General features: G+C 63.5%; 1 protein-coding gene across 11 annotated transcripts in view; it reads left to right on the plus strand.

The window, feature by feature from the left end:
* Window positions 1-10784: 10784 nt before the first annotated feature.
* The window catches only part of KCNQ2 (potassium voltage-gated channel subfamily Q member 2), a 49039-nt gene continuing 32180 nt past the window's right edge, over window positions 10785-27643 (plus strand). For all 11 annotated transcript variants that reach the window (XM_036827021.1, XM_036827022.1, XM_036827032.1 and 8 more), the window contains exons 1-3: window positions 10785-11080; window positions 25551-25641; window positions 27388-27514. In XM_036827021.1, the coding sequence (XP_036682916.1) occupies window positions 10785-11080; window positions 25551-25641; window positions 27388-27514 (514 nt within the window). The remainder of the gene's footprint in view (window positions 11081-25550; window positions 25642-27387; window positions 27515-27643) is intronic.

Here is a 27643-nt window from a genome sequence, read left to right on the forward strand (position 1 = left end):
CAGGGTCCCCTAGTGTGTGAGTCCCCTGGGGCTGCAGCAACAAATGGGCCTCAAGCTGGCAGCTTAACACGACAGAAATGGACTCTCCCACAGTCTGGTACCACTGGGACAAGATCCAGTGTGGGCAGGGCCTGCTCCCTCCAGAGGCTCTGGGGGAGGGTCCGGTCCGTGCCTCTTGCAGCTCCTGGTGGCTGCCGAAGTCCCTTGGCTTGTGGCCACATGCCCCCAGTCTCTGCCTCCGTGGTCACATGGCCTCCTCTTCTCTGGGTCAAATCTCCTCTGCCAACCGCTTATAAGGGAGATCACTGAAGACACCCCCTGGATAATCCAGGATCATCTCCACTCAAGATCCTTAATTTAGTTGCCTCTGCAAGACACTTTCTTGACACTTGTCACATCACAGGTTCCAGGGCCTGAGGCCTGAACTCTTTGGGAGCATATCCAGCCCACCACCCTGGGTGGTGGTGGGAATTATGCCACCGAGTGAGGGGCCAGCCAGGACAGATGGGTGCTGGGGTTCAGGGGTGTCCACGGAGGGACTGTGGTGTCTCCCCGCCCAGTCCCAAAGTGGGGATGGGCCCCCGGAGGGCGCATGAAGGGAGAGTAGGACCAGAAGAAGGGCGACCAGACCAGCCAAGCCGAGTGTGGGTTGGGACCCACTTCCCCGGTGCTGGCGGCCTGCAGACCCCCATGCGAAGGGTCTGGGCTGACCCTCAGAGGCCTCCAAGGAAGGCAGCTTGAGGAGGCAAACAGAGACACAGAACCCCAGGCGAATCTGGATTGCAGATAAACAGTGGGTAATTTTTTAACATAAATATGTCCCATACACTATGTACACTGAAAAAGTATTTAGTGCTTACCTGAGATTCACACTTGATGGTGTGTTTTATCTGGTGGCCCTACCCAAGGAAGCTGGGTGCCTCCTGCCGCTCTCCTGAGCCGCGGCCGGTCCTGGGCCCCCCGGGCCAACCTGCTGTGACCCTGCAAGCTGTCTGTCCCAGGAAGCTGTCCTTTTACACGTGGCCCAGTTAGAATTGGGGTCAAGCCAGAGAAACCTGTCAGCTTGAGAGAGGGTAAGAATGAATCCAGCCCCCGGCTGGGGTCAAAGGAAACCCCCCAGCATGGTCCCTGAGGGGACCCTCGCCCTCTGGCCCCAGTGGCTGTTGTGGTCCGGATGCCAAGGGTGGGGGGATTTCAGACATACTGCCCCCTCCCCCCGCAGGTGGGCGTGTTCCTGGGGTGGGGGACACAGATCATGCCAGGCTCATGGACTCTCAGGACAGTGTGAAGACAGAGGTGGGAGCACGTATCCACTCCCACCGGAGTCTGAGGAAGATGGGGGTCCCTGCCACGGTGGAGGGTGGGGTTTCTCAGAGGGTCTCGGAGGGGGCCTTGGGCCCCCTTCGGGGATGGAGTGATTAAGGCAGCCCCAGGAAGGTGCAAGCTCCTAGTCTGTTGCCTGGCAGGGCACTGGACCTCTCTGCATCCCTGTGCCTTGCTCAGGATGGGGTTCACCAGGGCAGAGGAGGAGAAATCCGGACCTCGCTCGCGGGGACGTGCAGTACCCGCAGGTGTCCACGTGGGGGCAGCACATGCAGCACCTCTCCCAGGATTTTTCTGCTGCCCTCGGAGGGGGGGCTCCCCAACCAGCAGCACCCTGCAGAGCTGGGGTGGGCAGGGGCCTGGGTCTCTGGGCTGTTCCGGGAGCCAAACACACTCAGCGGGAGGGGCTTCAGGGGGAGGGTGGGAACTGGCCACACCTCGGGACTGGCAGTGGGAGGGAGGGCTGGGTGGGACGGCAGGGGCCCAGCATCACACTCTGGGTGTCGGTTCTCAAACCCTCGCGGGGTCAGACACCACTGAGGTGGTAGCCATAGACTTGGTGCACCGGAAAGGAAAGCAGAAATATTTAAGACTCAAGGTCACACGGCGCAGTCGTCACACATCACACGGCTCTGAAAACCCCCCTGTACGAGGGGGGGACAGGCGGGACAAAGACAAGGCCTTGGTGTTACTGGGAGAACAGTTTGATCTTGAGGGCCTTCTGGAGGGTTCTCGGTCCCTGGGGTGCCTGGACCTATCTCTGAGAACCTCTGATCTGGGCAGTAGTGCAGGCAGTGAGGGTGCTGGTTCCTGCCCCGCTCCACCCACTGCCAGCGGGGACAAAGCCGATGGTGGGCGGAGGAGCCCCCTGCAGTCAGGCGCTCGCAGGGGTTGCGCAGCGGCCTCCCGGCCTGCCTCCGCTGCTGTCCAGCTCCTGGCACGGCCATCGGAGTCCGGGCTGAGGCTGCGCGGTGAGTGGAGGGCGTGGGGGGCCCTCCCTTTGGTCTGGTGGTGGGTGGGGCAGGGGAGCAGGGTAGGGGGCGGAGTCCACTGGGCCTTGGGGTCGGGGCGTCAGCTTCAGAGGCGGAGGGTGGGTGGCACCACAGCCCGGACAGGGCACCCTGGGGTGCAGGCGGGGGGACAGCCTCAGGGCCAGGACCCGAGCGGGGGGCACAGACCAGCGCTCACACTGGGCTTGGATGCCAGGGCTGCCGCGCAGGACGTGGGGGCCACAGGGCTGGTGCCGGAGCCCAGGCTGGGCGAGTGGCCCCTGAAGCTGAGGCCCGGGGCCGGGTCTTCCACCCTCGGCTGGGCTGGGAGATAATTGAAAGCAAGACCTGCCAGGACCCAACTGGCAGCTTCAATCTGCACTTTGGGTACCTCCGAAAAATTCATGAGTCCTTGGGGCTGCAGGGTCCTGCTGAGCTGGCCAAATCTGATCTGTCTCCTGCCCTTGTCTCCCCAGGGCTCCCGGTGCCCTCCCCTCAAGACAGGAAACACCTTCCCTCCCTCCCCCAGGGACCTGGGTGACCCTGGTGGTGACAGTCCTGTGTCTGGACGGCGGCCTCAGACCCCAGGGCTTCTCGCCAGGGAGTGACCGCCCTTTTGGGGGGCTGTGGGTGTGTCTCCTCCTGGGTGCCCTGGTGCATCTCGGAGTGGGACCGCGGGTGTGCCAGATTACACGAGTGCCCCTGATGTGTGTATCCAGCCGTGCACACCTGTGTGAGTGTGACCTGGGTGTGGAGCTGTGCACGTCTGCGTGTGGCTGTGTGGAGTGTGGGGAGAACGTGGTGGGGGTCCTGGAGCCCACGAGAGCCAGGCAGCGAGTGTGTGCAGGCGTGTGCGCATGCGTGCATCTCGTGCATGCTTGAGGGAGCACGCATGTGCATGCACACGTGTGCACGAGTGTGAGCGTGTGTGCGCCCGCAGAAGCTGCGTCCCGGCTGTAGCTGCACTGCTGGCTGGCTGGCTGGAGTCAGGATTGAGCCCAGGGCGCCGTGGGTGGCTGGACCCAGGCAGCGCGGGGAGCCTTCCCGGTCCTGCGCCCGTGCGGGGAGAAGGCGGCGGTGGGGGCTGCGCTGGCTGCTCATGACTTCACTGGGGTGGGTCTGGGTGGGTTGGGGAGGAACGGAGCTTGGTGTCTGGAGGAGCTGCTTCCTTTCCTGGCGTCTCTCTTTGGGGGTCGGCTGGGGAGGGCGGGGGCCGCTCAGACGTGGGCTCGTGGCTGGGAGCCCGGCCGAGTCAGCTGCCAGCGCAGAGGTCCAATCAGCCGCACACCAGGGGCTGGGCCTGGGCTGTGGGCCGAGTGGGGCCGGAAGCAGGGGTGGGGGAGGCGAGAGCTTCCAGGCCCTGCCTGTCCCGTGTCCGCCCCGGGCGGAGTGGGTGGACCTGGAAGGGTGAGTGGGGCAGGGACCAGATCATTCTCTTTGGACCGTCTCTGTGAAGATGCTCGGTGAAGTGGCCCCAGGCTCCGAAGCCACCTTGTCAGGGATGCTGGCAGCTCTGGGGGGCATAGGGCTTGTGCCAGCCCCGAGTGACTGATGGGCCCAGCTCCCTGGCCCAGAGAGCCCACCCTGGGCTCTGGTGACAAGGACCGTGCCAGCTGCTGTTTGAAGCTGGGTCTGTCGAGCTGGCTGGGGTCCTGGTGTCTGGGGTTCAGCTGCCCAGAAAGTGGGGGGGGGGGCGGCAAAGCTGAGCCAAATGGGGAGCTGGAGGACAGAACAAAGGAGGGAAGGGGGACAGAAGGGGGGTGGGGCTCATGCTTCTGAACCCCACGGTGGGAGTTTGTGAAATGCCCCCTTCCATCTCTGGCCTCTGAGCAAACCTCTTGCCCCTCAGAGTGGGCAGGACCTGGATGGGTGGTGTGCGCAACTTTAGGGCTGGGGTCTGTATTAGGTGGCTCTCCCCTGAGCCCCGGCTCTCTTGGAAGCCTGCAGCTGCCTCCGCTGGCGTGGGGGTGAGGCCCCTGGGAGGCTAGGTGCCTCTGGTGTCCTCTCATCCCTTTCTTTACTGTGTGTCTCCGGACCCCCAGGGTCCTCGTCCCCAGTGTTGAGGAAGGTGGTACACGTTGGAAATGTGAGATTGCAGAGCCAGCCCTGGAATCGATTCATTTATTTTTACTTTAAAGCTTATATAATGCTTACTCATGCCAGACATTGTTCTAAGTGCTTTGCAAACCTTAACTCCGTGAATGGTGGTAACAATCCTGTGGCATCATTTACGAGGGCCAGAGAGGTCCAGCACCTTGCCCAGTCACACACAGACATGAGCCGTGAAACAGAAGCAAAGACTGCACTATTCCGTGATGGTGTAAAGGTAGATTCTGTCAGCAGGCTAGAAAATAGCAACATGGAAAACCCAGGGTTACTCTGTCGAACTTTGATGATGAGCCATCCTGTTGTCTCTTGGCAAGTGTGCCCCTCACACAGATGCTTGCCCTGCCCAAAGCCCTTCCTGGGGTCGGGGGGAGTTGCTCTCCTCCCCAGCATTGCGGACTCCTGCCATGAAAATTCTCATCCCTTGGCTTGGGTATTATTAGGAGCTTTAGGGAGAAAATCCATTTGTTGGCACTATTTTATACTAAGGGGTGAATGGCTAACTCCCCAGAAATATTTGCAACTTGAGAGAAGACCTTGTTAACCTAAATCATCGTGTCTTAACCTCATCACTACGGACACCCAGGGACAGATAATCCTCTGTCGTGGGGGTGTGGCGCCTGTTCTCTGCCTCCACCCATTAGACGCCAGTGGCACCCGTGCCCATCGTGACAACCAAAAACGTCTCCAGACGTTACAGATGTCCCCTGGGGAACAAAGCTGCCCTGGGTAAGAATGACTGGCCTAAATGGATCTCACCTCTGTGGGTGGATGCCAAGAAGGGAGGGGGTCCTCATGTCTGAGCTGGGGGACTCTCCCATGGGGGAGGGTCTGTAAGAAGCCAAGGAAGAGGGTGCTTCTAAGCCAGGACTGGGGTCACCACGCATCCCCCTGCTGTTTCCTGGATGCTGCTCTGTGCTGGGTGGTGTTTTCAGGGTCGCCTCCTTTCAGGACCCCCCCGGCAGCCCCATGAGGTGGGAGCCGTTTCTCTTCACTCGACCAGCGAGGACCCCTGGGCTCTGCAAAGGTCACTTGACCAGCTCAGATGAGCCCGCGGGGCCGCCCCAGGGCTACGCTCTGCAGCCGGCACCACCCTGCCTCTGGCAACGCTGTGGGGTGGAGCCGCGTTTGCTGGTGGAGTGATTCATCAGGGGCCACCCTGCCTGAGCCCGTGGTGCTGGCTGAGGGCTCCAGCTCTGCCTAGGCTGATGTGTCCTGGTTTGCTGGTCCAAGAGTCCAGGCTTTCTGTCCCATCTCCCTGGCTTAGTGTGTGGTGACCTTGTCCTGGGTGAGGGGGCCGGGGACGGGGGGGCACTCTGACAGCCCACGGGCCCTGCCCCAGGCTGGGCAGCTCTGTCCAAAGCCTACTGGACATCTGGCCGAGCAAGCCGGGCACTCAAGCGAGCCGGGGCTGGCAGCCAGGACCCAGATGCCCACGCCCGTGTGTGGGCAGGGTGGCTGACCGCTCTGCTGGTGGGCAGCCTGTCTCCATGGCATCGCGCTCCAGCTCACACACCCGCCCGTGGTCTACCTGGGCAGACCCTAAGCCGCACAAGCCCCAGGCCGGTCCTCGGGGCGCATCCTGGCTAGAGGCTCCAAGCAACATCCAGCTCTAGGAAAGTGACTGTTCACTCATTCAGGGAATGTTGACGAACAGCTTCTGTGGGCTGGGCCAGGGGCCGTGAGAGTGTGCACGGGGCTGTGTGCGTGTGCATGAGGCTATATGCGTGTGCGCAGGCCCACGAGCATACACGGGGCTGTGAGTATGCACGGGGCTGTGTGCGTGTGCATGAGGCTATATGCGTGTGCACGGGCCCACGAGCGTACACGGGGCTGTGAGTGTGCACGGGGCCGCGAGTGTGTGCACAGGACTGTGAATGTGGCACCACTCTCCTTTTGCGCTCCCTGTCTAGTGGGGTTGGGGGATGAACAGGAGGTGAGCCAATAAGTAACACAGTTTCAGACTGTGATGCGGAACCTGAGAGCTGGGGCTGGAGTCGCACCTCAGGGGAGATCCACAAGCAGGGCCTCCCTGACAAGAACCACAGGAACCTTCGGGTGCTAATGGAGGGAACAGCATTCCTGGCAGAGGGAACAGTATATTCAAAGCCCCCCTTCACCTGCTTGAGGGTTCTTGAAGCTGTCGTGTGCCCAGGGCGGGGAGCTGGGAGGCGGGGACGTGGGGTGGAGAGGTGGGGGTCTGCGAGCCGCCGGGCCAGGTCACACAGGTAAAGAGGCCATGGCGAGGAAAGTGGGTCATGGGAGCATTGACTCGGAGAGAACGCTGGTGGGGCCTGGGTCACACCTCAGAGATGACAAAAGGCAGAGCCTCCAGAACAACCCCCCGCCCACCTTGCTCCTGGAAACGGGCCCGCGGAGAGTGGGGGTGGGGCCTGAGGGCAGATGGCCAAGAGGGGGCCCCCTTGAGAGCCCAGAGTCTACATGATGATTCCCACGCATCTGGACGCCTCCAGGGCCACCTCTGCTGCCCAGCCTGCCTCCGCTGTCACAGGCGACCATGGACTCCTGGCGTCACGGTGTTATTGGCGGCTGAGAAGTACAAGTCAGCTCCCGCGCGCAATTAGCTGGGGCTAGGAAGCTTGTTGAGAGTTCTGATCCTTTAAAAAAAACCCTATAAATTAAATTTATATTGACTTTAGTGCAAGATGTTTAAAAAAAATCAATGCTTTCATATCTTGAATTTTTCCTCACTTCTTTTTTCCCTCCATGAGCTGGGTAAATAATACAGCCCTTCCTCCTAATAACGGAAAATTCCTTGGAGGGGGGTGGGACTTTCTGTCTGGGTAGGCGCTTCCTGTTGCCCAAATCACAGCACTAAGACGACAACAGCCCTGACCCAGGTTATGTGACTGAGAACCTGTCTCTTCTCATTTCCCCAAATTAAGTCTTGTTTCTCGGCCTGGTGGAGTTTTCCCTCTGGGCCTCTGTGGGACCATCTGTTTTTCTGAAGGCGCTGTGGCTGGGGAAGGAGCTTGCTTCTTTTCTACGGGGAGGAAATGGGGTGGTGGTGAAACAGGAAACTCTGCTTTTCAGGGTCTGCCCCCCATGTCCGCGTGGTCACTGGCCATGAACTTAAGCGTGGCTGAACACCGGGGTGTAAGTATCTTTTTGGTGACCGCAGGTGTCAACAAAGCATCAGACGGGGCTGAACAAAAAGGGATCCCACAGCAGGGTGCCGGAGCCACCTCCCCCGGGGACGGCCTGCAGGACCTTGCTGCTGATGGCCCTCGGACGGACGGGACGGACGGCCAGGGGAAGCCTGCGTCCTCTCCACTCGCTCCCCTGTGCTCTGAAGTCTTCTGGCTCCACCGTCTGTCTGTTGTGAAGCTAGAGTCACAACCCCCGGGCTTGTGGAGAAGTGGGTTCCCGGGAAATGCTGAGCCCATGGTCTGAGCCCTGGGAAGGGTCACCATGAAGGTTCCCAAAGAGGGGATGATCCAGATGCGCTTCCATGTGGCCTCCGACACCAGCAGCTGTGACATCCCCTGACCTCGCAGCGTGGGCCTCATCTGGGCCAGGCTCTGGGGGACACGACGGTGAGTGAGTGAGATGCACCCAAAGGCAGGGGAGCCGGGCCGGGAAGCAAGGTCACAGCCCTGCGTGGTGAGCTCCCCCACAGGAAGGGAACACACTGGAGTACTGGGGGGCAGGGGGTGAGACTCTGAGCTGGCCTCTGATATGACAGCTCAGTGTAGCCGGTGATGTGGGGGACAGGAGGAGGAGGCCAGGGGAGAGGGCAAAAGAAGACCGTGCTGGGCTCAGAAGGTTCGGGGTGGTGCTGAAAGGACAGCGCCCGGCGTGGGCAGCGGCCGCCCCAGAGTCCCGGTGAAAGCTTTCTCCCCAAACTGGGGCTGGGCATTGAGTGCATCCGAATTTTTCCACTCCCCTTCTCTGGATCCCGTCAGAGCAGTCTTGGCAAAGATGAAAAAGCTTTTCCCATCTATTTTTAAATAAATGGAATTCCTGTCCCCTGCATGTGCTTCACTCTGATTGACTGTTGCCTAGGTGGCAGGGGTTGGGGCACTGGTGACCAGACTGCCGACGACAGTGCACAGCCCATGGTGTGCAAGACACAAAACTGAAAACACAAATGATCACGGAAAGGACACCCTAAACAGAGGAAGCAGAGGTTTTCCAACCTTGATGCGGTGTTCGCCTTCCAGAACCTCCAAGAGATGCGGTGAAGCTCTTGGTGCCAACACCACTGTAGACAAGCGAGCAGGGGCTCGGGGAGGTGGGGGATGCCTGCAACCGAGCCCAGTCCCCTTCCAGCCCGGTGGGGGCTCCCTCTCAGCACCGCCTCCCCCAGGAGCTCACGAAGGCAGCCAGGGGCCCCTCGGACCTCAGGGACGTACCCTCCTTTCTTCCCGCTCAGTGTCCTGGAATGCCGAGCCCAAACCTCGCTGCTGTCTCAATGCCCCTGCAAAGGTGACACCTTCATCCTCGGTGAACCACACCAACAATGGGCTCACGTTGCTCTCCCATACAACTCTGGGGAGGGGCTCCCCCAGGGAGGGACCATGCCCAGCCCAGGTGGCACCCCGGGGTCTGGGAGGCCTCCCTCAGCAGGAGGGGGTGGCCCAGCCCTCGTGGAGTCTGCACGTCTGAGTCACAGGTGTTTCGCCCAGTTTCTGAGGACTGAGCATGAGTGTCCCCCAGACGCCACCCCCGTGCAGACCCAGTGCGCGCGGGACGCAGTGGTCCCTTCTTCCCTTTCGTAATCCAGGCCCTCCTTCTCCTCCCTCAGCCTGGGCTCAGCGGGGGAGAACCTACCTAACGCTGGTGATTGTAGCTAGTGACCAGGCGTGGAGGCAGGGAGGTGGGGGTCAGGAATGTGGCCCCTGGGATGCACCTGCGTGCACAGGTGTGGGTGTGGCATGCGCTGCAGTCTCCCCAACATTCTAGATGACTTAGCCCTGTGCCTGCATTGTCCATTATGTTTTCTGCCCAACTGAAAAAAAACAAAACCAGGCCAGTGCCTTTGGAACCCAAAGGGCAAACAACACAGCTGACCTGGCGCCAGGGGTCCTGCGTCAGCAGCCGAGTTACCAGTGAGGGCAGCACCAGCTACTAAACAGGGCCTTTCGCTTGGTAGATCCCACGATGCCGGGTGAACGTGGGAGGGGTCTGGGTGTAGTCAGGAGGGGCCCCTGAAGCCAACACCATCCTAGGTGTGCAGATGGGGGGTCCGGAGGGGGCATGGTGAGGAGCTGACAGCATCGAGTGTGCAGGGGCCCCTCAGGGGCTGAGGAATGAGCCCTTTGGTCTTCCAGCAGCAGGTTCCAGAGTGACCCCCCCAGGACACCCATGGCTAGGGGAGGCCAATTCTGCCCACTCCCCGCCAAGGGGACACCCTGCCATCTGTGTCCAGAGCCTGCCCTCCTTTGTCCTGGACTGTGGCACCAGCGTCCCCACTGGCCTGAGGCCTAGGTCTTGCCCACTCTCCAACCCCCTGCCCCTGCCTCAGGCCTCTTTGGGGTCTACAGAACAAATCCCAGGCCCCTTGGGGGACTTCAAGGCTCCCCGGGGTGTCTCTCAGGTCTGAGCTTCCTGACCCCCCTTGCTCCTCTTCCTGCCGGGAAGCCTCTGCAAACCCCCGCCTTTCCCCAGCTGTCTCCCTCCCGGGACGTCCTCTCCAAGGCCCAGTTCAGGCTACCTCTTAGGAAGGAAGTCTCCGCAGAGGCCTCCCTGCACAACCAAGGGCCTGGGGTCTAAAGCGTCCTCATGCCTGGTCCATCTAGAGGCCAGGAGCATAAGGTCCCGGGGGGCTGGGCCTTCTAACAGAGAGCCTGGCCTCCCCCGCTCCAAGGTAAGAATTCAGCTGGGGCCAGGCCCTGGCACCGCACCGCCTGGGGATCCCAGGGAGAGCTGGGGTCTCTGCTCAGGCGTGTGCTTGCCTGGTCCTGCCCACCCCAGAGGGGACCAGGGGGCCGGATTCCCTCGTCAGGGCACACGTGGCCGGAGGAGCGGGAAGAGGTCGGCGGGGTGGCGCAGCCCGATCCTCCCTCCTCTTTCTTCCCCCTCCTCCCCTCCCCTTCCCTCCCGCGGCCGGGGCGGCGGCGCAGGAGTTAACGGAGGGGGGGGGGCGGGGCGAGGCGGCGGGCGGAGCCGGCGCGGCCGCGGGCCAGGCGCCCAGGCGCGCGCGGAGCGAGGGGGCCGCAGCGTCCCCGCGCGCGGCCCGGGGCCGCGAGGAGCCCGGAGCCGCCGCCGCCGCCGCCGCCGCCGCCGCCGCCGCCTCCGCCTCGGCCATGCGGCTCCCGGGCCGGGGAACTGGGCTCGGGCCCGCGCCGCCCCCCGCGCGCCGCCCCCGCTGAGCCCGCGCCCGCCCGGGCGCCGCCCGGCACCATGGTGCAGAAGTCTCGCAACGGCGGCGTGTACCCTGGCCCGAGCGGGGAGAAGAAGCTCAAGGTGGGCTTCGTGGGGCTGGACCCCGGCGCGCCCGACTCCACCCGAGACGGCGCGCTGCTCATCGCCGGCTCCGAGGCCCCCAAGCGCGGCAGCATCCTGAGTAAGCCGCGCGCGGGCGGCGCGGGCGCCGGGAAGCCCCCCAAGCGCAACGCCTTCTACCGCAAGCTGCAGAATTTCCTCTACAACGTGTTGGAGCGGCCGCGCGGCTGGGCTTTCATCTACCACGCCTACGTGTGAGTGCCCACCCGCGCGGCGGGCGCGGGTCGCGACGCACCCGGGCGATCGGCCGCTGGCGGCCCGTGGGCGCGCAGCTGCGGGCTACGAGGGCCTCCGTGTGTGTCCGAGCGCCCGCGTCGGTCACACCGTGTGCCTGGGGTCCCTCGGTTCAAGCGAAGGGCAGAGGCTGGAGAGCGATTTTGGAGACATCTGGTTGGAAGGAGTTCTGGGGTCGGGGTGGGGGCGCCTGTCCCCCTCCCGCGCCCTCCAGAGGCCTGGTTGGGTTGCATCAGTCCCTCCCCCGCAGGATGGGGAGATGTGCAGCGCCCCAGCCTCCCCTCCTCAGCCCTGAGAGGCCCCTCCCCACGGCCAGTGCACTGAACAAAGGGCCGACCAGGGAGGGAGGGCGGCGCTGCCCGTCCTGTCACTGGATCTGGACTCCTAGGGGGCCCCCTCTAGATGGGTTCCCTCAAAGAAGGGGAAATGGGGGGAGGGGCTGGCCAACCCTTCTCCATCCCCCCAAGCCGCTCACTCTCCTTCTAGGGTGAGCTTCTGGGGTGCTGAAATGGCGGAGGGGTCCCATCATTACTCTCCTCCCCGAGCCGTAGGCTGAGGGCAGTTAGTTGGCTGTCCTGCCCCGTGGTGCCTGCACCCACCCCTGGCCTGGCCTGCGTCGCCCCACCCGCCCCTCCACCCAGCACAGCCCTGAGCCCCTCTGCAGCTGCTAGCTGGAGGAGCAGGTGCAGGCCTGACGCCCCTGTGCGCATTCTGGGCTCCAGACCCTCTTTATTGCAGAGTGGACCCCCAGGAAGAGGGGTGCCACCATCCTGGGGCCGCCAGCCCTGGCCCTGGGAGGGCTGTCGGTGTCCCTGGGCCCATTGTTCAGGGAACTCCTGGCTCCTGAGGCAGGGCTGGTGGCCACAGGCCGGCATTGTGTGCACACGGGTGTTCGAGCGTGTGGCGTGTGTGTGTGTGCGCGCGCGCCCGTGCTGGTGGCGAGCACGGCCTCTGAGCCTACAGGCGCTCTCTCCCATCCCAGCTAGACTGGGCCCGGGACTCGGCCATTTTGTGAGAAAGAGGCATTTGGGGATGGGAGTGAGGGGTGGATTCTGGGAAAGCATCTCCGACCAAGTGCCCCCCTGGGATGAGGGGGTGTGTGCCTGTGAGTGTGTCTGTGACCTGTGAGCGTGTGCTCTGGACGGACCCTCGGTGGGTGGGGAGAAGACCCTGGGAGGAAATGCCAAGCTGCTGGAGGGGTAGGTGTCCTGGGGGTCACCACAGCCCTGGAGGCCTCCTGGCCACTGTCCCCAGCCCCAGCGCTGAGCCACCCCGGGAGTCCCAAGAGGCAGAGGCTCCCCTGGCACTGTGTCAGCCCCCGCCTGCCCCAGGGAGGTGACCTGGCTCTTCCCGGGGCGGACATGCCCAGGTGCGCTCTTCCTCCTTGGAAGAGCCCCGTGCCTCCTCTCCCTGCCGGGCGGGGGCCAGCTCTGGTCAGCCAGGTCCTGGCCCGAGGTGACCTCCGGTGTGTGGGCACAGCCCAGCGGTGCCTCCACTCCTGTCTGACGTGTGGTGCGGCTGCTGGAGGGTTTGCTGTGCTTTGGGCACGAAGGTCCCCACCGGCAGCACTTCCCGGGGTCCCCTCTGTGTGGCCTCTCCCTGCCCAGGCCTGAAGTGGCCGGCCCCTCTGTGCGTCCTGCGTCCTGGAAGCTGCAGCCTCCAGGCCTGGGAGCAGAGCGTGGGGACTGGGGCCAGGCAGCTGCTCTCGGGCGTGGGTCTGCGTTGCCCGCCCCGCGGGAGTGCCCGAGTCGGGACAGGTGGGCCTGCAGTGTGTGCGGGTCCAGGGGCGGTGAATGGGGCACAGCTGCCCCTGCCCACAGGGCACTGTGGAGGCTACCGCGTGGGGTCTCCACTCTCCCGGCGCTGCCCGGGGGTGCTCCTGAACGGCGACATCTCTGTCCCACCCCGGGTCCCCGGGCCTGCATTCACTAGCTGTCCCCAGGCCCAGCCCATCCTTGGGGCCCAGCCCACTGGACTCAGGAGGCCTTCACTGCCTCCATGCTGGTCCCCAGTGGTGCGGCCTCCCCTGTGCACCCCCCGCCCCCCAGCAGGGACTGGCCCTCATCTGTTTGGTTTGTTGATTAAACCAGTTCAAGCCCCTCCTGAGCTGGGCCTGGGGGGGGCGGCGATGGGGGCAGGGAGTAGTCCCAGGGCTGGGGCAGTGCTGCCGTCCTGGGCCACCTTCCTCTGCCTTTTGCCACCAAAGCCTGGCTTCTGGAAGGCGGAGGTGTGCTGAGCCCTCCGGTTGTCAGAGGTGGGGAGGGAGGCGGCCGCCCTCTGGCCCCTGGGCTTGGTGGGCATCAGGCCAGGTGCCCCCCGCCCTTTGCGGAAGGGGCTGTCTTCACGGACGTGCCTCTGGGCCTGGAGCCATCGCCATCACTGCTTCTGCCTGTGAGCGGCTCCACAAGCACTTCTGGGGGCGGGAGGCTTCCCTGAGTCAGGGGGGATCCCGGACCAGGCTGAGGGGAGCCCGCCCGGGCCACCCCTCCCAGCCCCGAGGCCCTTGCAGGGTCCATTCCTCTGCTCCGGCTGGAGAGAGAGAGAGAGCAGTCCCCGCTTGGGCAGGTCCCCGCCCCGCATGACTCCTCACCCAGATCTGGCTGGGATTCTGGGCGGGCAGGCTGGTGTCGTCCGCAGTGAGTGGGGGCCCTGTTGCGAGGAGCTGGGCCGTGTGGGGTGGGGAAGGGGTGCATCTCAGCTCCCCATTGCCTGCCCTTCACACCCCTAGGCAGGTCTCGGGGCTCCGAGGGTCTGTGCACCCCTAGAGCAGGGCGTCTTTACATGAGAGGATTTTCTAGCTACGGTCTAGAGTTTTCATGAGTTTCTCAGAGGGGGTGTGAGCCACAGAAAAGGCCCCAAACCACTTCAGGGATGCGTGTCCAGGCCAGTGAGGCCCCAGGGGCTACTCATCTGCTTCAGGCAAGCCCTCGGGGGTCCTTTGAGAGCCTGGGTTGGGCGCGCTGCCCCCTCCCCTCTCGGGTGGGAGCGGCAGCTGCTTCATCATGGTGGGGGGGTGGGGGGATCTCCCCGAGGCTCAAGTTAGGAGGGGAGGGGAACCGCATGTCTTCTGGGCCGGCCCGCTGTCTGCTGGTCTCAGGGGTTTCTCACTTTGTGGCCCCATTTTCACTGGTGAGGAAACCGAGGCTGAGATGGTCGAGTTCCTGAGTTGCCCCACTCACGCCGGACAGAAGGGGTCTCTGCCCAGTGGTGGGAGCTTGGGGTGCAGATCGGTTGACTTTTCCAACATCCAAAAGCCACCTGGAGTTGCCAGGTGAGACTGTGTTTGAAATAGGCGGGATGGAAAATGCCGGTGACTGCAGGGCAGGGACTGGCCCCTGGAGGCCGGGGCTCGCCTGAGCGGCTCACTTTTGTGAGCTGCCTTCTCTCGGGCTGGTCCAACGAGCCCCCTCCGTCCTCGGATGGCGTCCAGGTGGGTCTCGGGGGGCTTCCGACGTTTCGGGGCCTGTGGCTGGGGGCAGCGGGATGGGGGCCTGGGGCCTCAGGGCCGTGCTGCAGTCCCCTGCGTGGCCTCGGATAACCCAAGTGGGGTTCCACATTTGGTCACATGCAGGCCGCCCGCTGCCCCCTCTCACCTGTCCGCCCTCGGGTGGGCAAGTGTGGGCCCACGTGCTGGCCTCTCTTTTCCTCGGTGTGACTGCATTTGGGGGGCATGGGGGTGGCCAGGGTGTCTGCTTCTGAGAGGAGACTGGGGTCTGAATGGCTGTATTCTCAGCTTCTTTCAGCTCCCAGACCTCGCTGCAATCCTGGGGAGGAAATGTCTATTGATTGAAGAGTTGGAGAATCTTATGGAAATTTCCCCAAAGGTGAAAACGGTAGGAGGGTTGTGGTTTCCAGGGAAACCAGGGCTCAGCAGACCATCCCTGGCCGGCTGTCTGGAGACCTCAGGCCTCCTTGTAGGATTTCTCACCCACAATAAGACAATGAAGTGGTTCTTAATTACGGTGTCTAATTACACTGTCGTGAATCCCCGCAAATGGTCTGTGTCCTCAAGGTAATGGGGTCCGTAGGAAGCTCCGTTCTTGACAGTTTCACAGATCAGAACAAAGAAAAATCTCTGTTTTGTTAGAAACCAGTGCAAGTCAAACATTGAAACTAGTCTCTACGGAGTCTTCGACGTGGGCACCGCCTCTGAAAACACCTAAACCCGGAATGATTGTGAAGAGACGGGATTGTTTCCAAGAGCGAAGCCCGAGTCTGGTGGTGGAGAGAGTGTCGGAGGGGGGGCGGGGTTCTTCCCGACTCGTTTTCGTCAGTAAATGAATCCTAGGCTGTGTTAATCTCTGCGCTCCTGCTTGCCCGCCATGAGGCCCGGCGTCTGCTCCTGGGCATTGCTCACAAGGTGTCCTGAGTCCGTCCTGGTGAGCCCACCAGGCTGCCCCCACCCCCGGAAGCTGCGTTCTGAATGCCCCGGAGAAGGAACAGGGTCCAGAGGACCGAGAGTTCTCTGGGGCCTTTCATGGAAGGTGCTGAGGGCCAGGGTGGCGGTGGGGGACCCGGCGGAGGGCCGAGCCTCCGTTCGCGAGGACGGGCAGGGACGTGCTGCGCGCGTTCCGGGCCTGCGGTTCCTCTCCTTGCGGTGGACGGGAGGGGTGGGGCTGGGGCCAGGCCTGGGGCTCACGAGGCTTGGTGGGCCCGGGCTGGAGGCTTCTGCCCCTTCCTGAGGCAAGGCTCGTGAGAGACATTGGCCTGTGTCCGATAGCCTCACTATAAACCGTGCTGCCTGGCTTACCTCGTAGGCGGGTCATTTGAAACGTTCTCGAGCGTAAATGGAGGATCTTCCCTGCGTGGAAATCGCCGGGTACGTGCCTCAGTCACAGACGTCACCTCGTCACCCCCACGCCCCCGTCAGGTGTGGTGTGAGGTTATAACTGGTGATGGTTCAGAGGGCGCGTGTGGGCAGAGGATGGCGAGCCGTGGGGACCGTGGGCTCTGGGTGGGTCTGGCAGGGATCCGGCCTGCACTGCCGCTCCTGGCCTGAGGGCCCTGTGTCCCCTCCTCTGGGACGTGGGGACACAGTTCTGTGCTTGTCTCCTGTGAATCACTCAGCACAGTGCTCGGAGCGTGTGACATTCATGGGGTCCTGGCCGCGTTGTCTGTCACTCAGCAAGGAGGAAGACCAGGCGGAGGGAGGTTGGCGCGTCTGGGACAGCACCCTGGGCCGTCCGCCCTCTGCGCGGCCCGGGTACGTTCTCAGTCCCATCGGCCAGTGGCTGGGCCTGGATGGAGGCGTTTGGGGCTGCTGTGAGCGTGGCCGCGTGATTAGACACGGGGCCCCCGTCTCAAGCTGCGTTTGTCCAGGAGGACTGGCCGTTTTCCTAAAGGACCTCACTGTTCTACAGCTGCCCGGGTATTGGGAGAGGTCTTCCTTCCACGGCTGAAGGGTCCCAGCACCCTGAACCTCCAAGCATGGAGGCCAGAATGGTTTTGGCTTGGAAAGGACCATTGCAAGCGGGTTGTACCAATGGACCCCCAGACCGTAAAGGGGACCTCAGGTTTCCACATGGGCTGCGTCCTGCTGAGCTGCACCCCCCTCCTAAGCTGTCGTGTGGTGACTTAGCGTCACGTGGGCCGCCAGGCTGAGCCCACCTCCAGACGGCGCTGCCCCGGAGCATCGGAGGCTCCTTCTGGCACGGCCACTCCCTTCTGAAGGCTGGTGCCCGCTGCGCTTTCCAACAGCGGTTTGCCGACAGCTCTGCGGCGTCGGGAAACGGGCCTCACCTGTGCCATGCCGTTCCCTCCCAGCTGTGGGGCACCCGGCCAGCAAGCCCGGGCCCGCTTGGTGGAAAGAAGAGGGGCGTGCAGCCCCGAGGTTGTCCCCCAGGGACTCTGCCTTCCATGCTGAGGGGAGGGTTTGACGAAGCTGCCCCCGGCCCCCCAGGCCCTCTTTCCACTTTTCTGCAGGCGGCCGTGGCCCGATGACCGCTCTCAGCTTGCTCCCCTGGCAGCTGGTGGGGCGGCGGTGAACCCCCAAAACCCCTCTTGGTGAGGTGGGTGCGTGCAGGAGGGGGTCAGGGCAGAGAGAGGACTATTTCTAAAGCCTGTCTGTTCCTCGTGTGAATTAAGACAGCCATGGCCAGAGTTGGAGGGAGGTGGTCCAGGGGCTGTTTTGCAAACGGTCTGGAGTTAGGAAGAGGGCTGGTCTTTGTTGTTTGAAGCTGGGCTGCACCAAGCTTTTAATTCATCCAGGAGGAAGCAGGGCTGGGGATGCCTGGGTCTTGGAGCCCCTGGGTGGGCAGCTCTAGGGCCTGCGTGCCTCCCAGTGGGGGCTGCAGGGCCCACATTCCTCAGTTTGCCCTAGTGCGTTTGGGTGGCTTCATCCACAGCCCAGCCAGAGCCCCGGGGGATGCAGGCCCCAGAGTTCCCTACTGTGAAGGCCTGGGTTCGGCAAGTGAGGGTTCCGTCATGCAAAGGGGGTTCCCCGGGGAACGGGCAGGATGGTGCCTGCCGAAGGGAGAACAGGGACAGCGGCAGGACTTATACCAGGTGTCATGACGCTGCAGCGTGGGGCGGAGGAGAGCCGGGCTGAGTAACGGACCCAAACGCACGCTGGTGAGCGGGGCCAGCAGCGCTCAAGCCCGGCAGAGGCTGGGTGAGGGCTGTGCCTTCTCCAGCAGCCCCAAGGACAGTGGGGAGACCCCTGGTCTGGGGAGGTACCCGCCCACGAGGGGGCTCTCGCTTCTTCTCGGCCACCAGCTGCCCAGAGCCTTGGTCCCACTGCCCAGCAGCTGGGATCGGCCAAAGGGAGGGCACGCTGGAGCGGGCAGGCCTTTTCCGGCAGCTCCTTGAAGAGGCCGTGTTGGCTCCACTTGGTTGAGACGTGAGGGTGGGTGTGTTCCAGCCGCCAGCCCTGAGTCTGACCTTCGTCTCCAGGATGTACTCAGAGCTGAGCGTCTTTAGACTCTGCCGGCTACCCGGCTTGAGTAAAATTAGGTCTTTAATTTTTTCAGATTACCCGGAATAAGTTTTTAAAAATATTTATTTATTTATTTATTTGGTTGTGCTGGGTCTTAGTCGCAGCACGTGGGCTCCTTAGTTGCGAACTCTTAGTTGCAGCGTGCATGTGGGATCTAGTTCCCTGGCCAGGGACCGAACCCGGGCCCCCTGCATTGGGAGCGCAGAGTCTCAGCCACTGCGCCACCAGGGAAGGGCCCTGGAATATTTCTGTAAATGTACAGAACCGCGTTTGTTCCAGAAAGTCCTACTCGGAGTCATTGGAAACAGCGTCTCCAGGGATTCCTTAATCGTCTGTTGTGGTGACAGGTCTCAGCTCCCGGGTTGTTCCTGGCTGTCTGCTGCGTGTGCCCCCGCCCAGGCCCCTCCCTCCTCCAGGTCCTGTCTGGTCCGCCCCTTCCTTCCCTGGGGCCTCAGTCTTGACCTGACTAGAGAGCTTAGAACTTTTGAGTTTGCTTTTACATTTAGGCTTGGAAAAAAATATTTGAAGGGTTTGTCTGAGGAAAAGGCCAGTTCCTCCTGGGATTCCAGGCTTTGGGGGAGGAAGCGGGGGCGGGGGGGGCAGTGGGATGTGGAAGTGGGAGGAGCCTGGGTGAGCACCTGCTGATCTATTTCTGTTCCTGGGAGCAGGGCTCTGAGCAGGGCCTGGCTGGTCCACTGGCGTTTACAAGTCTGTTCTCCCCAGAGACCAAGCCTTGATGTGGGATGTGGTGGCAGCACCGGGACGGGCCCTCCAGCAGGAGGGCAGGGCCCGACCCGGGGTTCCGACTTTCACCGGGAGGAACAGGAAGTGAGAGCATTTGGAGCTCAGCCTCTGGCGGGGGTGACCTGGGTGAGCCGATGCAGGACTGGCGTGCAGGGCGCTGGCCACGGTCCTGATCACGAGCCCACGGCCGTCTCTCCAAGTGAGCTCCGTGCAGGACCATGGAAAGTGGGGAAATTTGCCCACCACTGGCTGGCCTGGGGAAGGGGCTCTTGGGGCAGGCGCCCGGCCACCCCTCGTCTGGACCACTTGCTTCCGTCTCCCGATTGGGCCTTTTGTGCTCACAGAGCTCTTTCCTCCTTGGTTAATGTTCTCCAAGACGGTCCTCTCCGATTTGTGTGGTGTGATTAGCCGAGAGCTGAATTAATATCGTGTGGACGGAAATCCAGTGTCCCAGGCCAGGCGGTGGGCAGACAGCACTGCGCGGTCTGAGCGAGAGGGGCTGGCGGCCTCTTAGAGAAACACCTGGTTATGGTCCCTTATCTTTTCTGACTATGAAAGTTACACACGTCCACCGTAGGAAACGGAGGAGATGCAGAAAACCTGAGGAGGAGCGTTTGTCTTTCCCGACTTACTTCCGAGCATCTGTGCCTGTCTCTGCGTTTCTTAAAGGAGATCGGATTCAGGCTCTGTCATCCTCCGTGCTAACAGTGTGTGGTGGGGATTTTCCCGTGGAATCAGACAAGTCTCTGCTGGACGAGTGCTGGGCTTTGTCTCTGTCGTCAGGGCTGCTGGTGCCCCTGGGGTCGGGGGAGAATGAGGTGGCCCTGTCACTGAACCCTCACCCTACGCCCTCAGTGGCTTATGGCTGGGGAGCAGACAGCGCCTCTGGCCTGGAGAAGGACCCCAGGCAAGCACGTGCCTGGTGGCCCCCCGGGGTCAGGACCAGGGCTCGTCCAGGAGGGGGCTTGTTAAAACGAGGTCCTGCCCATGGCTGAGCCCTCCGTTGCTGTCGCTGGAGGTGTGCAAATGGAGGCCGGCAGAACACCAGGAGTGTTTTTAGGAGACCACTGAGCTATGAGCCGTGGGGCACGGGGGGAGTGGGCCAGCCCGAGAGCCGCTTGGAGGGTGTTCAGGAAGAGTCCGGGGGAGCAGGCCTGGCCGTGCTGTCGACCTGGGGAGGCGGGTCTGTGAGGGTCCCTGGTGTGGGGGTACCCTGAGCGCCTGCATGGGGTCCTGTGCTCACGAAGGGGATGTCAGATGCCGGGGGTGGTCCAAACTGACCCCTCGTGGGGGGAGGAGCACCTCTCCCCCAAAAGATGGTATTTGCCCTGGGTCCTGACCTCAGAGGCCTGTCCACGGCAGTGCCTCCCTCGGGGGACCCCTCCCCTCCTCACCCCGCTCCTGCGCAGGCTTCCATGTGGTGGGGCTACGGGACCTGCAGGGCCGGAGTCAGACACGGTGACTGTTTCGTCAGGCCAGCTCCCTGGACAGAGCCCGGCACTCGAGGGACCCCAAAGGTGGCTGCGCTGGGGGTGTGTGTGGCAGGCCTGGGGGACGCACCCCAGGACGGGGACCCCCAGAATGAGCCGGGGCCGGGGGAGACCAGGACTTACAAGGACAGAAGAGCTCAGTGTGGACCATGGAAGAAAACACACCTGGAGGGGGACCCCCGCCCCACAGCTCAGGAAATCACCCAGCCAGCGGTTGCCTGCTCCCCACATGTGCATGCTAAGGCGTCCCAAGGGGAGGCTGGGGCCCTCCTTGCCCCCCAAGAGGCCTCAGAGCAGTGTCCTTCCTTGAAGGATGGGGTCAGGTCCCCTGCCGGCGGGGGGTGCGGGGAGCAGTGTGGAGAGGGGTGGGCTCTCCCACCCACATCTGTGCTGACGCAGAGGGGAGCTGAGGCACAGGTGGGGAGGGCTTGCCTGGGCACAGACGGGCGGATGGGCTTTACCCTCTGCTTCAGTCCCTGACAACCTGGCCTGTTTCTCTTTTTTTCTTTAATTGAGGTGAAATCCACAGAATGTGCAATTATTCAATTTAATTTAATTCAAGGGAGGCCTCAAATGCCAAGGCCGGAGCCGGACCTTCCCAGGATCTGGGACTTCCTGGGTTGGGGCCTGTAAGGTCTGAGGCGTTTACTGAGCACTTACTTGCCGCGTACGGGGGTCCTGAGTGCCCGCCTGCTTCACCCCCTATGGCCCAGGCTCGGGTGGGTGCTTCTGAGAACCTTCCATTCTCCCGTCAGCAGGCTCAGACAGGGCCTGGCGGGACTGCAGTGGGCCTGGGTGGGCTGCCCTGTGGGCGGGCCTCGTTTCCAGGGTAGGGTCTGCACACGGCCTCCTGCTCCCTCCGGCCGTGGCAGATCTCAGAGCGATTCCTCGTGTCTGGTTTGTGCCCGGAGCAGCCGTCAGGAGTCCGGGCTTCCTGCCCCCCAGAGATTGGCAGTGGCACCAGGTAGTGGAGGCAGAGCAGTTCATTAGGGGTGAAATTAGATTCCGGGCTGCAGCGCCAACTGCAGTCCTGATGGACGAGGCAGCGGGAGGTTCCCCGGGGACCCGGTGCGGGAGCTCGGGCCTCACGCTGGCGGCTCCTCCCCCCGGCCTCCCCTGGGCTCCCGGGCCACCCGGCCTTATCGGGATGGACGTTATTCTGGGGGGACCCCGCCAGTGGAAGCGGTGCTCAGGCTCGGCCCCGCGCGGCCGCGGTGAGCTGCCTCACAGCCTCTGTTTTCTCATCTGTAAAACGGATGAGCATCTTCTTCCAATCCGCTGGGTTGTCGCCTGCCTGGTGCCTAGCTGAATTGTAGCCTGGGGGATGGTGCTTGATGTCAGGGACCCCTCCCCATCCTCCTCTCCCGGCTCTGCCAGCCAGGGGCTGGGGGTGAGCAAGTGGGGTGCTGATAACACGACTTCCCTTCCTCCCAACCCTGCCATTCGCTTATAAAAGGTGTATTTCACTAAATATGTAAAATGAGATGAATAATCCCAGTCATCTCCGAACTTAGTCTTGGAAGGGAGCGAGGGAGTCTGGGCTGTGGGCCAGCACCATGGCACCCACCCTGGTGCCCTCCCAACAGTGGAAACCAGACGTGGGAATGAGGTGGCAGAGGCTTTGTCACGTTTTCCGGAAAAGAAATATTCCCTGCAGTCAGATGGGGGGGCTGGGGTGGGAGGGGAGAGCCGAAAGCAGTGGGGTCTCCCTCTGGAGGTGGGGGCTGCCCCCTCCCGAGATGGCGGGGCAGGCAGAACGCACACGTGTGCACCCAGGACCTGCGGCACGGCTGTGGGTGGGCTGACCGCCTCGAGGGGTGTTGTCAGGCCTTGACTGGGGGGCTCCCCTGGCCGATGCCCAAGCCTCCACCACCCTCAGTCCCTCCCGTCACCTCCCGCCTGCCCCGTCTCTCCATGCGTCAAAATCCCTACACTCAGGACCCTGCCGTGCCTCCACCTGTTTCAAAAGAGGGGTCCATCTCTGCCCAGAGCTCAGGCTATGGAAGTCCCTCCTGATGTCTGACTGAGGTCTGTCCTGCTGCTGTGGATCCTGCAGTGCTGGGGTCAAGCCCACCTTGTGGCCACTCGTGAACTGGGGGGCACAGGCCTGGGTGTGCATCTGGGATGTGGTTCTGTCGCTCACTTTCCGGGTGGCCTACCTCCCCCCTTCCCAGCTGAGCAAGGTCTGAGGTCCCTGGCTGCCCTGCCCCTCCGCCTGACCCCCGTCACAGCCCCTGGAATCTGGGGCTGGGGACCAGCTGCTGGAGCTGCTCGTCTCCTTGGCAACCGCTGCCAGGGAAGCATCCTGACGTTGAATTCATTATCATAATTAGCCACCATGTTCTGCCTTTGGAGCCACCTCCTGCCTCCCCTCCTTTCTTTTCCTGCAGCCTGGACAGTTCCCAGGCTGGAGGGCGAGAGAACTCCCCTCCCCCAGGGCCCTGGGGCCTCGGCTCCGGTGTTGGGGAGATGTACAGGACGGTGCTGGCCGTTGAGCTGAACCTTGCAGCAGGGGGACGCGTCTCCCAGCCTGTGGGCGGGTGGAACTGCTCACCGGTCCCATCTGGGGAGGAAGCGGACGCAGCTACTAGCCGCCACGTCCTCTGGGGTCTGGGGGGGTCAGTGCTCAGCACACAGCTTGCCTCCCGGGGCCTCCCAGTGGTGCCGGCGGCGTCCACCCTGCACCTCCCCAGTGCCTCTCCAGAGGAGGAGAGGGGAGGAGGGGGGTCCCTTTGATCCACAGCTGCCAGCTCCCATGAGCCTGCCAGGAGCCAGAACCCAGGTCACCGAGGCAAGAGAGGTCTTTGGGAAGGAAGGCCCCTGCCTGGCTCAGATTCCCCAGGGTCTCCAGGACGCTCCGGTGCCCAGGGCCCCAGGATAACTGCAGCGGGCGACCCCGCGATGGGCCTCAGGGCTGGGGGTGATCACCTGCGTCGTCCTGCGGGAGGGCTGGCTCCCCCAACCCCCGGCTCCCCGGGGCTGGGCCCCAGGGAAGTGTCCCCTGTAATGGAGGACGCCGTGCTGGGGACCATGAGGCCGGAGGCGGAGCCCCCTCCAGCCTTGCGGGACGGGGTGGGCTTCGGAGGTCTTCGGGCCCAGGATGCGGCTGTGTTCTGGGCAGGGGTGGTCGCCGGTCACAGGGTTACCCGCAGACAGGAGGGGACCTGGAAGTAAGTGCCTTTTCCCCATCGTGGCTGCCTGTGAGTGGCCGAGGGGTGGGGGACATCACTGCCCTTTGGAGTTGTCCCTCTCTTGATCTGCGGGGGCCCTGCCTGCACCTGGAGGCATGGCTGGGGTGCCCGCTGCCCGTGGGAGTCTGCTGCCCGCCTCTCCTTCCTCCTTGTCGTGTGGGTGTGCTGGCCTCTTTCTGGAGTGTCCATCCTGCTGCATCCCCTGCACACCCCAGGCGGTGCCATCTGTGGCCATCTGTCCCAAAACATCAAAAACAAAACTTGGAATGTCGCTGGCACTTCCTGGGGTGGGGCCACTGGGGAGGTTCCCAGCTTGGGCCGCAGGTTTGTCTCCTGAACTGCTGGTGAGACTCCTGACAGCCTGGCCGCTGCCTGCTGGGAAGGGCTGCGCTTCGTGCAGCGTGCCCTGGCCATTCTGGAAGGTTCCGAGATGCTGGTCAGAGCGCCCTGGGGAGGCGGGGCTGAGAGGGCCTGGTCACCTTGGGACCTGGGTCTTTCCTGTTTTTCTTTAGAGGAATGTTTTTATACAGCATGAGGAGCTGGCCTTCGTGGGCGCAGCCCTGGACTCAGTCTCCCTGACAGGTGACGATGGCGTCAGGCATCCCGGGGCCCCGATCTCCAGTCTGGTCAGACCTGCCCGCTGCCGGGTCCTGGACACACTGTCTCCCCCTCTCCCCCCGCCCCCCCACCTGGTGCCACTCCACTTGCCATTCCCTCTGCCAGGAACACTTTCCCTTCTCTGTTGGCCCCACCAGCTCTTCATCCTGCAGTGTTGTGGACACCTCCTCAGGGAAGCCCGCCATGTTATGCGCCCCCCGGCTCCTGCGCCCAGTGCTGAGCTGAGCTGCGTCCAGGTGCCCCGTCTGAGATGGGGGTCCTGCCAGTCTCTTCCACCGCCCAGGCCCCGGGGTCCTGACTCACCACCCTGGGATCTCCTCTGACCCTGGCAGATTCTCTCTGGGCACGTGGGCTCCTTCCCACTGCAGGCAGAGAATTACGAGTATAAGGCACATGAGACATCTGGACATTTTTTCCCCCAGGGCTCAGCTAATTGAATAAATTGGCTAATGAGCAAAGGAAATTAATTGAGGTTTTGAAACGTGACCGTTTCCCCGCGTGCGTTTTGTCTGCGCCAGCGGCCTCCGTTATCCGTCCGTAGCACCTCTGCCCTGGAGCTGGGGGTGCATCTGGAGACATCCTCGGGGCCACACTCTGGGGAGGGGCCGCATGTGGAAGCGGGTCTGCGCCTCTCTGGGCCTGGTTGTCAGGCCTCTGGGGCACATGGGCAGGGCCGCCGCTCAGTGACGCAGGCTGGGCTGGGCTGGGCAGGGTAGGGCCCGAGTCACTGTCGCTGTGGCCCGGCTGAGGCTGGACCACGTGGCTTTGGCTCTGAAGGGTCTCACCTCCCCTCCTCCACCACTACCACGGAGGATGGTGGTCTCGACTCCCTGGGGTGATGGGGGTGTCCCAGTGGTGATGAAGTGGGAGTGGCGTGGTGTGCGGTCCCCGCCCAGCTTCCCGTACCAGGTGCCCTGTGCCTCAGGAGGCCTGGACCCTGTCCTCAGCCCTCGGGGGCTCTGCTCCCTGGGACCCCAGCCCCACCCTGTCCGCTCTGGCTGGACACCTGCTGCCCATCAGCCCCCGGCTCCGTTAGTGCCCCCGCCAGCACCTCCTGCAGACACAGGTCCGGCGGCCAAGGGCGCTGGGACGGTGTGTGTAAGGCTGGTGTGGACCGGGAGACAGGAAGTGTCTACTTCGGGGCCTAGTGAGGAAACAGCTGTGGATGAGGAGAGGGGTGACTGCATACAGGGTGCCCTGCATGGGCGCGGGCTGTGCGGCTCACTCATTTCTTGTTTGCCCAGGGGCCCAGAAGGCGGTGTCCCCCGTTAGTGTTCCCTCTGAGAGGGACGTTGGACGTTGGCGGGGGGAGCACGGTGGGCATCCTGGAGAGCAGCTGGGCCCAGTCATCACTGTGGAGCCCTGGGCTGCCCGTGCCCGCTGCTCTGCCCTGTGCCTTCCCGCGCCGGCTGGGTGCCCGGCCTGGCTGACCGCCCTCTGCTCCGGCCCCCAGGTTCCTGCTGGTCTTCTCCTGCCTCGTGCTGTCTGTGTTCTCCACCATCAAGGAGTACGAGAAGAGCTCGGAGGGCGCGCTCTACATCCTGGTGGGTCCCGCAGGTCGGCGCAGACGGGCCTGATGGCGGCGGAGCCCGTGGGCGGCAGCCTGTCCCCGGTCCCGTTGGTCTGATCTCCCAGACGCCACCGGCAGGGACCCCCGTCCTCCTGGCACCCAGGGCCCCTGCTCTTCCTGGTAGCCCTTGGGTCCCTCCCAGCCTCCCCTCCTGACGTTGGTGATGCTGCCGCATCCTCAGCGCCCACCCGCCCCTCCCCCGAACACCCCCGGCACCCTGTTACCCTCCAGCCTAGGCGGGCCCCTCCCTGTGTCGTCACAGTGCCTGAGAGCCCCCCCACTGTCCCCACCCCCCTTCCCGCCTTCTGTTCTCACCAGAGCCTGAGGACCCCAGTGGCCCCCTCCACCTCAGAGTGTGGGGTGTTCCCTGGCAGATGTGGGCGTGGGCTGGGGGTTGTGAAGCTCACAGCAACCCCATGATGGGTCGGGGCAGGCGCCATGGCAACCACAGGTACTTTCTGTGTTGCTGTTGGTGATGGAGGTACGGGACCACGGGGAAGCTGGTGCCGCCTCCAGACGCACCTCTGGGGAGCCCTCCGCCCCTGCCCGCCCCGCGCTGCGTCCTGGGGCTGCCCCGGGCATGGGAGCCCCACCCCCTTGGCAGTTACCTGAGACCCTCCGTCGGCTCTGCCCTCTGTGTCCCGACTCCCCCACCAGCTACACAGGACGGGGTCCCCACTCGCACACCAGCTACACAGGACGGGGTCCCCACTCCCACACCAGCTACACAGGACGGGGTCCCCACTCCCACACCAGCTACACAGGACGGGGTCCCCACTCGCACACCAGCTACACAGGACGGGGTCCCCACTCGCACACCAGCTACACGGGACGGGGGTCCCCACTCGCACACCAGCTACACGGGACGGGGTCCCCACTCCCACACCAGCTACACGGGACGGGGTCCCCACTCCCACACCAGCTACACGGGACGGGGTCCCCACTCCCACACCAGCTACACGGGACGGGGTCCCCACTCCCACACCAGCTACACGGGACGGGGTCCCCACTCCCACACCAGCTACACGGGACGGGGTCCCCACTCACACACCAGCTACACGGGACGGGGTCCCCACTCGCACACCAGCTACACGGGACGGGGTCCCCACTCCCACACCAGCTACACGGGACGGGGTCCCCACTCGCACACCAGCTACACGGGACAGGATCCCCACTCGCACACCAGCTACACGGGACGGGGTCCCCACTCCCACACCAGCTACACGGGACGGGGTCCCCACTCCCACACCAGCAACACAGGACGGGGGTCTCCACTGCCACACCAGCTACACAGGACGGGGTCCCCACTCCCACACCAGCTACACAGGACGGGGTCCCCACTCCCACACCAGCTACACAGGACGGGGTCCCCACTCCCACACCAGCTACACAGGACGGGGTCCCCACTCCCACACCAGCTACACAGGACGGGGTCCCCACTCGCACACCAGCAACACAGGACGGGGGTCTCCACTGCCACACCAGCTACACAGGACGGGGTCCCCACTCCCACACCAGCTACACAGGACGGGGTCCCCACTCGCACACCAGCTACACAGGACGGGGTCCCCACTCGCACACCAGCTACACAGGACGGGGTCCCCACTCCCACACCAGCTACACAGGACGGGGTCCCCACTCCCACACCAGCTACACAGCACTCTCCCCTCCCCCCCCACGAGCTGAGCCAGCAGTGGCTCAGCTGTGGCTTCCCCTGCAGGAAATCGTGACCATCGTGGTGTTCGGCGTGGAGTACTTCGTGCGGATCTGGGCCGCCGGCTGCTGCTGCCGGTACCGCGGCTGGAGGGGGCGGCTCAAGTTTGCGCGGAAGCCCTTCTGTGTGATCGGTGAGACCCGGTGCAGGTGGGGGCAGGCAGGACTGTAGGATCGGCTCCTTCTGGAAGTTTCTGGTCACCTGCCCTCTTGGCGTCAGAGCCCGTGGTTATTGTGGCCTGAGTGCAGGGCGATGAGGTGTT

This window comes from Balaenoptera musculus, chromosome 15, assembly GCF_009873245.2.
Source record: "Balaenoptera musculus isolate JJ_BM4_2016_0621 chromosome 15, mBalMus1.pri.v3, whole genome shotgun sequence".
Classification (NCBI taxonomy): Eukaryota; Metazoa; Chordata; class Mammalia; order Artiodactyla; family Balaenopteridae; genus Balaenoptera; species Balaenoptera musculus.